The 10773-nt window shown below is 46.8% G+C and overlaps 3 protein-coding genes across 5 annotated transcripts; all 3 read left to right on the top strand.

Annotated features, from left to right (window-relative positions):
- Window positions 1-1206: 1206 nt before the first annotated feature.
- Window positions 1207-4085, top strand: LOC123426770 (pentatricopeptide repeat-containing protein At3g26540). Its single transcript, XM_045110650.1, has one exon. It carries the CDS (start codon window positions 1241-1243, stop codon window positions 3413-3415), a length of 2175 nt encoding a protein of 724 aa, XP_044966585.1. The 5' UTR covers window positions 1207-1240; the 3' UTR covers window positions 3416-4085.
- A 306-nt stretch (window positions 4086-4391) lies between these two features.
- LOC123426771 (pentatricopeptide repeat-containing protein At2g13600-like) lies at window positions 4392-6746 on the top strand. Its single transcript, XM_045110651.1, has one exon. It carries the CDS (start codon window positions 4628-4630, stop codon window positions 6677-6679), a length of 2052 nt encoding a protein of 683 aa, XP_044966586.1. The 5' UTR covers window positions 4392-4627; the 3' UTR covers window positions 6680-6746.
- Window positions 6747-7118: 372 nt separating this feature from the next.
- LOC123426772 (protein disulfide isomerase-like 1-2) lies at window positions 7119-10227 on the top strand. 3 transcript variants are annotated; one of them, XM_045110655.1, is made up of 11 exons: window positions 7119-7487; window positions 7565-7595; window positions 7705-7992; window positions 8096-8284; window positions 8388-8513; window positions 8757-8894; window positions 8983-9099; window positions 9184-9301; window positions 9427-9539; window positions 9653-9905; window positions 10008-10227. In XM_045110655.1, exons 1-10 carry the CDS (start codon window positions 7300-7302, stop codon window positions 9896-9898), a joined length of 1554 nt encoding a protein of 517 aa, XP_044966590.1. In that variant the 5' UTR covers window positions 7119-7299; the 3' UTR covers window positions 9899-9905; window positions 10008-10227. The 3 variants fall into 3 exon arrangements, with proteins under 3 accessions (XP_044966590.1, XP_044966588.1, XP_044966587.1); XM_045110653.1 differs by having other exon boundaries at window positions 9653-9914; XM_045110652.1 differs by having other exon boundaries at window positions 9653-10227.
- Window positions 10228-10773: the final 546 nt, after the last annotated feature.

Below are 10773 nucleotides of genomic sequence, written 5' to 3'. Positions count from 1 at the left end.
CTACGCGACAATCAGTCGGGCCGTGGCAGATGCTCCATTAGTTTCAAATTTGCTATTTGGTTAGTCTATTTACATGTTTTCATCCCATTTTCCGTCCAGGAACAGTTCCCGTTCTGTTTTGTCTTTGGCCTATTGATTTAACGTTCTGTTTTTTTAACTTCTGAACATCTTTAAACAACATGACCAGTTTTTAAAATTATAAATATTTTCTAAATTCATGAATATTTTTCAGAAATCTTGATCAGTTATAATCATTAATGACCATTTCCTTCAATTATATGCATCTTCCAAAAAGTGTTTTTCTTCAAACCAAGAACCATCACTATTTTGAACTGGTTTTCTTACGAAGTGACCGATGCCATCTTTTTCTCTAACGGCAGCACACAGTCGCATTTATTGGGTCAGACAGTCCTTGCATAATGCAAAGAATAGCAGAAATCCACGTCTGATACAGACTTAGCTGCACCTGATGAACAATAAATTCAAAACAATTAGTAAAAATCTACTACTTTTTGACTTCCTAGATGCTCGGGTGCGAGAGATGCATGCCAAATTTCGTGGCATTTGAACATTTGAGGAGCTCGTGATAAAAGTAAAACAGGTCTACAATGCATTTATTTTGAAAGTTTCTTTGAGAAGCCAAATTTGTTATTTTACGCAGGCTTCTCAAATGTCCAAACAATACGATATTTTGCACACAGCTGACACATCCAATCATTTTACATGCCAAACAAAATCATCTTTTAAAAATTATTTGTTTTACTTTAATTTACTAAGCCTAGGCTCCGAATCCCCTGTCCGAAGAATAGGACCTACCCTTGTCAAGATTTGCAATTTTTAATGGAATCTAGGCTTAAACTGTTCTCAAAACAAAACAAGAAAATCTTAGGACAGTGCTATACGCCGACGCGTCGGCCGAAACTTTTGACCGTCCGCACGCGGGCCGCCGGATCCGCTGGATTGGATTTGGTTTGACCGTCAGATTTATCCATGCAGCAAAAATTCTCAATGTAGTAAATTTCAATCACGATACAGCAAAAATATAGTTGTAGCAAAAAAATATCAAAATGTTCGTTGCAAAAAGACGACGCTGATGATGCCAAAATGGAAAGGAAATAAAAAAGCCCAGCATCTACGCTTCCTCCGCGCCGGGAGATATTATATGGGTCAAAAATGGAAAGGAAATAAAAAGGCCCAGCACCCTGTCCCTCTTTCATTCTCCTCCCGCCAAGCCACCACCATGGCCGCGGCCGCCACCGCCGCCGGCTCCTCCACTTCCGCCGCAACTGTGTCCGCAATCTCTGCCCACGTAGCCGCCGGAAGACTCTTCGCCGCCCTAGACACTCTCACCCCTTCCTGGTCCTCCTCCCAGATACCCTCCTCGCTCTACGCCTCCCTCCTCCGTCTGGCCACCCACCACTGCTCCCTCTCGGCCGCCCGCCGCATCGCGGCCCACTTCGCCGCCTCCTCCTACACCCCTTCCACTTCCCGCTCATCAGTACCCACCTTCCTATTCAACCGCGCCATCGAGTCTCTTGCTGGCTGCGGCGGCCTCGCGGACGCGCGGGAGTTGTTTGAATTAATGCCGCGCCGTGACGGCGGTTCTTGGAATGCCATCATCTACGCTTCCTCCCGCGCTGGGAAACCCGCCGAGGCGCTTTCCCTCTTTGCCGATATGTACTCCCGTGGCGTTCGCCCCAACGATGTCACAATGGCGTCTGTGCTCGCCTGTTGCTCAGAGTACCTCAACCCGTGTGGTGCCCAGCAGCTCCACGGCCATATCTCCAAGCGGGACTTTCAGTCCAATGTAATCCTTGGCACAGCGCTGGTTGATGTGTATGGAAAGTGTCACTTACTTGCAGATGCGAGGCAGGCATTTGATGGTATCTCTGAACCTAATGCCATTTCGTGGAATGTCATCATCCGCCGGTATCTTCTTGCTGGGATGGGGGATATGGCAGCTGAAATGTTCTTTCGGATGGTCCGGGCAGGAGTTAGGCCGCTTGTTTATACCGTCTCACATGCTGTTCTTGCTTGCCGGGATAACAATGCGCTTGAAGAAGGAAGGTGCATGCATACTTTTGTGCTCCGACATGGGTACGGGCACCACGTGCATGTGCGGAGCTCAGTCGTGGATATGTATGCCAAGTGCGGTGCCATTGATGCAGCCCAAAGGCTCTTCAACTTGGCGCCAGTGAAGGACATAATAATGTCGACTTCGATTTTGTCAGGGCTGGCTTCTTGTGGGAGGATTGCTGATGCAAAGCGAGTGTTCGACGGGATGGAAGAGCGTAACTTGGTGTCCTGGAATGCTATGTTGACTGGTTATATCAGGTCCTTGGATCTGACTGGTGCTTTGCATTTGTTCCAGCAGATGAGGAAGGAGACAAAGGAGCTTGATGATGTTACACTTGGTTCGGTGCTCAATGCTTGTACTGGGATGCTTGATATTGGGAAAGGCGAGGAGGTTCATGCATTCGCTTTCAAGTGTGGTTTATTCAGTTACCCTTTCCTAAAGAATGCTCTGGTGAGGATGTATTCCAAATGCGGATGCCTGAGGAGTGCAGAACGGCTTCTTCTATTCGAGATGGGAGAGAGAGACAGATACTCCTGGAATTCACTTATCTCAGGCTATGAGCGCCACTCCATGAGTGAAGCAGCTCTGCATGCACTGAGTGAGATGCAATTTGAAGTAACTCCTAACCAGTCCACGTTCAGTTCAGCACTGGCAGCCTGTGCCAACATTTTTCTGCTTAAGCACGGTATGGAGATTCATGCGTACATGATCAGAAATGGCTATGAGATTGACGATATACTGCGGAGTTCACTGATTGACATGTACTGCAAGTGTAGGCTATTTGATTATGCCATCAGGATATTTGAGGCACAGCCATCTCGTGATGTCATCCTGTGGAATTCCATGATCTTTGGGTGTGCTTACAGTGGCAAAGGTGAGTATGGCCTTGAATTGTTTGATCAAATGCAGGTGCAAGAGATTAAGGCCGACTCTGTCACTTTCCTCGCTGCACTAGTTTCATGTATCAGCGAGGGGCATGTCGGGTTGGGAAAGAGTTATTTCACTTTGATGACTGAGGAATCCATCATTCCTCGCATGGAGCACTATGAATGCATGATTGAGCTGCTGGGCAAACATGGACACATGGTTGAGCTCGAGGATTTTGTGGATCACATGCCCTTTGAGCCAACAACCACAATGTGGCTAAGGATCTTCGACTGCTGCAGGGAATATGGAAACAGGAAATTAGGGGAGCGGGCTGCCAAGTGCATCAATGATAGCAATCCCCAGATACCGGTTCGATATGAGGCTACCGCAGACTACGAGTGCAGCGATCATGGCAGTGCGGGGCCCATGTCATGTGGTAGCCCGGAGGAAGAATTGATGTTGCCGCTGTGAGTGCCATGACATCGACTCACTGGTGGCTGAGCAGAAATTCTTAATTGCCAAATCAAGGAACAGGCTCGAAAAGATTTTCAGCTGCTTGTGAACTTACAGCACCAGTGTTGACAGGAGCTCGTGTTTTCTGTAATTAAGGATAATAACAAGACATCAAGCTTTCATCTTAGGTCATGTTCGGATTGTCTTTTCCCCAACAAATACATTTGTATAGGAAATACAGACCTCCGGCGGCCGTTTATTTTACAACCGGAATCCTAGGCAGCTCGGTAAGTTACACCTGTAAATCAAAAACACTTGTATTGGAATACCCCGATGCCAAGCGCGGCCTTAGCTGACTGAGGAGTGTGAATTGGAGGTCAACTTTGCATGATTATTCTGACACTCACAAGGAGTTCGCATTGAGTCTTCCAGTCTATCTATGTTGAATGGCTCGGTGCTGAGACTTCCTCTGTCGGGGAGCATATAGCAGGCCTCATCGGCTAGGAAGATGTCGAGGAAGTTGTAAAGTACACCCTCTGTTCCTGAATAGAATTTTTTTGGCAGTTCAATTTGAACTGCCGAAAGGCCAGTGTAAAAATGATCTTACATTTTGGGACGAAGGGAGTAGTACTTATTTGTAAAAGGAACTTGTAAAATTACCAGTTTAAGAAATTATTTTCTTGTCTAAGTGTAAGGACCGCAATATCTGGGCAACGTTTCTGTGAGCGTTTTTCCAGTGAACGCATACTTGCCATGCCAAATCAACTAAAGTTGCCATGGCAATTGTAGGATTTGCCATGATTGGAGGTGAAAATTGCCATGTAGAGCAAAAAAAATAAAAAAAAATAGAAGAAATGCCACATTTCGCAGAAAATTTGCCGTTTGTTCGATCATGATCAGATGGCTTTGGGGGTGTTGAGGCCCAAAAAATTCGGACGTTCCCCAGTTATCATTCATGTATTCGTAAACGACCTCAAAGCAAAAAGTAACACTACATCATTTAAAGAGTCAAGAACATCACTGATTACAGCGTCACTTCACAGGAATTTTGCTTATTCTTTTGTAGGAAGTGAACAAAAAATATCGAATTTGTGAAAAAGCCACTTCAAAACATGGTAATGAGGAAGAGTTTTTGCCTCTCAGTTCGTTCTGCTGACAACAACGAGGACGCCGCCTTCTTCTGCCACCATTGATTTTTTAAGCGGAGGCACTTGGGGCGCGCCTATTGGCATGGCGCGACACCACCACCACCGCTTCGTCTCCCACCTCCGAGCCTCCGCGCCGCTCGCCGACCTCCTCCGCTCCGCGCCAAGCCTCCCCGCCGCCCGCGCCGCGCACGCGCGCTCCCTCAAATCCCCATTCGCGGGCGAGACTTTCCTCCTGAACACCCTCGTCTCCGCGTACGCGCGGCTCGGCAGCCTCTCCGACGCGCGCATGGTGTTCGACGAGATTCCCCGCCCCAACACTTTCTCCTACAACGCCCTCCTCTCCGCGCACGCGCGCCTTGGCCGCCCCGCCGACGTCCGTGCTCTCTTCGACTCCATCCCCGACCCGGACCAGTGCTCCTACAACGCGGTCATCGCCGCGCTCGCGCAGCACAGCCGCGGCGCCGACGCACTCCTGTTCTTCGCCGCCATGCACGCCGACGACTTCGTGCTCAATGCCTACTCCTTTGCCAGCGCCCTGAGCGCCTGCGCCGTGGAGAAGGACCCGAGGGCCGGGGTGCAGGTGCATGCCCTTGTTTCCAAGTCGCCGCATGCCAAGGACGTGTATATTGGTAGTGCGCTCTTGGACATGTATGCCAAGTGCGAGGGGCCGGAGGAGGCACGGAGGGTGTTCGATGCAATGCCGGAGCGGAACGTTGTTTCCTGGAATAGCTTGATCACTTGCTATGAGCAGAACGGCCCTGTGAGTGAGGCGCTTGTACTGTTTGTCGGGATGATGAATGCCGGCCTCGTGCCCGATGAGGTGACACTTGCAAGTGTCATGAGTGCGTGTGCGGGCCTTGCTGCTGATAGAGAAGGACGGCAGGTTCATGCGTGCGTTGTGAAATCTGATAGGCTTAGGGAGGACATGGTGCTGAGCAATGCTCTGGTGGACATGTATGCCAAATGTGGGAGGACATGTGAGGCGAGGTGTGTGTTTGACCGCATGGCTTCCAGAAGTGTTGTTTCTGAAACATCACTGATCACTGGGTACGCAAGGTCTGCTAATGTGCAAGACGCTCAGGTGGTGTTCTCACAAATGGTCGAGAAGAATGTCATTGCTTGGAATGTGCTCATTGCAGCATATGCCCAGAACGGTGAGGAGGAGGAGGCACTTAGGCTCTTCGTCAGGCTGAAAAGAGAGTCAGTTTGGCCAACACATTACACATATGGAAATGTTCTCAATGCATGTGGCAATGTTGCTGATCTTCAGCTTGGTCAGCAAGCTCATGTGCATGTCCTGAAGGAAGGTTTTCGCTTCGACTTTGGACCAGAGTCTGATGTGTTTGTTGGGAATTCCCTTGTAGACATGTACCTGAAGACAGGATCCATTGATGATGGTGTCAAGGTGTTCGAGAGAATGGCAGCCAGAGATACTGTGTCGTGGAATGCCATGATTGTCGGTCATGCACAGAATGGCCGTGCAGAAGAAGCACTGCATCTTTTTGAGAGAATGCTGTGCAGCAAAGAGAGCCCAGACTCTGTCACCATGATTGGTGTTCTCTCAGCCTGTGGCCATTCTGGATTGGTGGACGAGGGCCGGAGATACTTTCGGTCCATGACTAAGGATCATGGGATAACTGCATCCCAAGATCACTACACATGCATGGTTGATTTGCTTGGTCGTGCCGGTCATCTAAAAGAAGTTGAGGAGCTCATAAAGGAGATGCCATTGGAACCTGATAGCGTACTCTGGGCTTCTCTGCTAGGTTCTTGCAGGCTACATAAGAATATTGAGATGGGAGAATGGGCAGCTGGGAAGTTGTTTGAACTTGATCCTGAGAACTCTGGACCCTATGTTCTTCTCTCGAATATGTACGCTGAGTTGGGGAAATGGGCAGATGTTTATAGAGTGAGGAGATCCATGAAGAGTAGAGGTGTCAGTAAGCAGCCTGGCTGTAGTTGGATTGAGATAGGCAGGCAAGTGAGTGTGTTTCTCGCACGAGATAATAGACATCCATGCAGGAATGAGATACACGATACCTTGAGAATCATTCAGATGCAGATGAGTTGGGTGAGTGTAGATGGTGAAAATACTGATGGCCTGAGGAATTACAGCTCTGAAGCCTGTGGCTAGAACTAGAAGGCTTGATACGCTTTGCAGATTGGAAGATCATGGATGATACCGAACCTGGTGACGAAAAGAAAAATGGCAAAATGATTCTAAGTTATCCATTCTGTTGCTGGTGCAGCAGTTTTGCATGGGTGAAAGCGAGAAGGACTTTCTCATCTGAGCTGTGGATCTGAAGACTGAAACTCTTACAAAGTGTTGTGTGCTGACAACTTGACAACGGCTGTGCCATGATGGATTACTTATTTTGTACTCGGTGTATAAAGGTGAAATGCTACTTGCAGATACAAGAATATGCATGCAGCGTGCAGATTTAACAGCCGACTTCTGATTATAAAATAATTGAGCAAAACTAGTCATCTGCTATCAGCTATGTAGTTGTTTACTAACTGAAAGTAAAGAGACTCACTATTGTCTTTTCTAAGCAAAGTTCAGGAGCATGAGTCGAAGAGAAGCTAGCAAACAAGCCCCCATTGACTTCCTCGAGATCCCTGCAAGTGCAACGCCCCTTCTCATCTTTATTTTGGGAAGAGGAACACCCTTCTCATCTTCACCTATATTAACCTGGTAGGCATCTCATCCTCTGACGGGAAGCCCTGAGAGGTGTCTTAGTTACAGCTTAAGCAATGTACGTTCCCCTGGCGCTCCCTTTTGCCACCCTCGCCCTGGTCCTTCTGCTCTCCTCCGGCTCCATCGCGGCCGAGGTGGATGCCACAGCTATGCCGGGAGAGGCGGTCCTGACACTTGATGCAGGCAACTTCTCGGAGGTGGTGACCAAGCACGAGTTTATAGTCGTCGAGTTCTACGCGCCATGGTATGTTACTCCTTAAGCAGCTATGCTCTGACTCACCCCAAGTCCCAAAACAGTGTCTAACTGATGCCTATCCGCAGGTGTGGCCACTGCAAGGAGCTCGCTCCAGAGGTTAGTCATTTCCTTCACAAGTAGTCTTGTCTTACCATGAAAGATGCAAGATGTACGTTTTAATTTGTCCATGCCATTTATGTGTGTACGTGTGATATGATGCATGCAGTACGAGAAGGCAGCCTCCGTGTTGAGGAAGCGTGACCCTCCAGTGGTGCTCGCGAAGGTGGACGCGTACGACGAGAATAACAAGGAGCTCAAGGACAAGTACAAGGTACATGGGTATCCAGCCATCAAGATCATCAGGAAAGGAGGCAGTGATGTGAGCGCCTATGGTGGCCCGAGGGACGCAGAGGGTATCGTGGAGTACCTCATGAGGCAGGTTGGCCCTGCATCTCTCGAGATCAAGTCTGCAGTGGATGCCTCACGTTCCATCGGCGACAAAGGGGTGGTCCTTGTAAGTTCCTACCGCAGTTGTGCAGTTCACCTCTCTTTCCTTGATCTCTTGAAGAATGGGTGATCGATGGGTGTGTTGTTCTTCTCTGAAAATTGTCTTGCAGGTGGGTGTATTCCCTGAGTTTGCTGGTATTGAGTATGAGAATTTTATGGCCGTGGCAAACAAAATGCGAACGGACTATGATTTCTTTCACACATTGGATGCGAGCATTCTGCCACGTGGTGATCTGACCGTCAAGGGCCCCCTCATTCGACTCTTTAAGCCATTTGATGAGCTATTTGTCGATTCACAAGTAAATATCTTTCTTGATGTGCACTTTTTCATTGCTGGTCACTTCGTCTTCGTGGGTGTGCTTTTTCTTGTACACTGAAACACCAATCTTCTATAATTGTCAGGATTTCGATAGTGATGCAATCAAGAAGTTTATTGAGGTGTCTGGTTTCCCTACTGTCGTTACCTTCAATGCAGACCCGACCAACCATAAGTTTATCGAAAGATACTACAGCACGCCTAGTGCTAAAGTGAGTAAACAGCAATTGCCCTCAGATCCTGTTTATTCCTTCAGCACTTGCAGTCTCAGCTTCATGTGTACGGGATGGAAGATTTGAACATTTAGTAGCTTTAGCTCAATTCTTTACCTGCATCATGATCAATACACTGATCATGATATCAACATAGGACCAACGTTTGAGATTGCATGAGTGCATTGACCTTTTTCAGTTGTCTCATAAAACATGAAATACCTTTGACACATGATTGGACAGGCAATGCTTTTCTTGCGCTTCAATGACGACAGAGTTGAGACCTTCAAGAGCCAGATGCATGAAGCAGCCAGGCAGCTCAGTGGTAATAACATAAGTTTTCTAATCGGTGACGTTTCAACCGCTGACCGTGCCTTCGAGGTCGTTACTCTTACTAGCTTCTTATCATTTATTTGTTAAGAATTCCTAGAGCTAATCCACTGATTAGCATTCATGTAAAACTTTTCAGTATTTCGGGCTCAAAGAAAGTGATGTTCCCCTCCTCCTCGTGCTAGCATCTACTGGAAAATATCTCAATCCAACCATGGAGCCTGACCAGCTCATACCCTGGATGAAGCAGTATATAGTTGAGGCCTAGTCTACTATGCTGTTTTATAGTACTCTTTTGTCAAACCATTTCCTAATCATCTACTTTTTTTTGTCCATGCAGTATGGCAACTTAACACCTTATGTTAAATCAGAGTCAATTCCTAAGGTGAATGACCAACCTGTTAAGGTCGTCGTGGCTGACAATATTGATGAAATTGTTTTCAACTCTGGCAAAAATGGTTCGTTTATCTCACTTCAACTTGCTGACTGAGCCGAATTATACCAGCGGTTACATTGATGTTTTAGTTAATTCATTCTGTGGTGAAGGTTGTCTAACCAATGCGCTGCATGGCATTTTTTTTAGTTCTACTCGAGTTCTATGCACCCTGGTGCGGTCATTGCCGGAAGTTGGCCCCGATTTTGGAGGAAGTTGCGGTCTTGTTGCAAGATGACAAAGATGTAGTCATAGCGAAGATGGTAGTCCACTTTTCAGTCGATTACTGAAAAAAATTGCCACTGATTTAGATTACACATCTGTGGTAGAGCATCTTCTTAGGCATTATAAACGTCCGAGACCTCTGGTTTTGCAGGATGGGACTGCGAATGATATCCCGACAGACTTCTCGGTCGAGGGATACCCAGCGCTGTACTTCTATTCTTCTAGTGGAGGGAATCTCTTGTTATATGACGGTCCGAGGAAAGCTGATGAGATCATCAGTTTTATCAAAAAGAACAGGGGGGCCAAAGCTGCTGCAGCAGAAGTAACTCAGATGGATGATGTAGAAGAGGAGGTAACATCATCGACTCCATCGGAGTCCGTTAGAGATGAACTTTAATCGAGATGTATGCATCGTATGTGTCCTTTTGTTCCCCGTAACTCATGTGTTTTGTTCTGATGCCATTGCTTGTTGAAATCCAATCCTTACAAGTTCATCTATCACGCAGTAAGCTGAGGATATCACACGCTGCAGGGTATACAGACAAGAGTGCAGGATGGTTGTTCAGATCAGCATTGTGGATTTCTGATGCCTAAACACATTTCAAATGAATAAGCTTCATGTAGCCCCCTTTTATTTCCATCTTCTATTTTGTGCAATCAGGTGCCTTATTTATGAATGTCTTTTCACATTGAGGAATTCAACAAAGTAGACACATTTTCGCTTTATTTCTCTGCAAAATGTGGTCTTTATGAATTGTTCCCACCCTAAACCTTAGCAACGTGCACCATAGAGAGGCCATGAGAGTTACAAACCATGTTGCCTATTTCTCTCAACATGCAAATATGACATCTCAAGAGGCAATTATGTATGGTAAAAGGCACACCTTAACATGCAAACATACTCTCTTTGTTTCTAAATTTAAGTTTTTTTTAAAAATTTCACTAGGGACTACATACGAAGCAAAATGAGTGAATCTACACTTTAAAATATTTCTATATACTGAGCGATAGTGCGGGAAACGTCTTAGCCTTCCTGACCGACGTGATGTGTGTTAAATAGATGGGGTGCGAGCCCAATACACGTACAGGTTGTTGGGAGAGATTCTAGGAGTACAACTTGGAGGAGAAGTAAACAAGAGATAAGAGAAGATAAAGATTACATGAGTATCTATCCTGTCTAACTACTCCTCCTTCGGTTGGTAGATCCTCCTTGCCGTATACGTCAAGGGCAATTATGTTTAACACCCTCCCTTAATCACAACTTCATCAAGT

Source organism: Hordeum vulgare, chromosome 2H (assembly GCF_904849725.1).
Source record: "Hordeum vulgare subsp. vulgare chromosome 2H, MorexV3_pseudomolecules_assembly, whole genome shotgun sequence".
NCBI classification, from domain to species: Eukaryota; Viridiplantae; Streptophyta; class Magnoliopsida; order Poales; family Poaceae; genus Hordeum; species Hordeum vulgare.
This window is presented reverse-complemented; position numbering and strand designations above follow the sequence as displayed.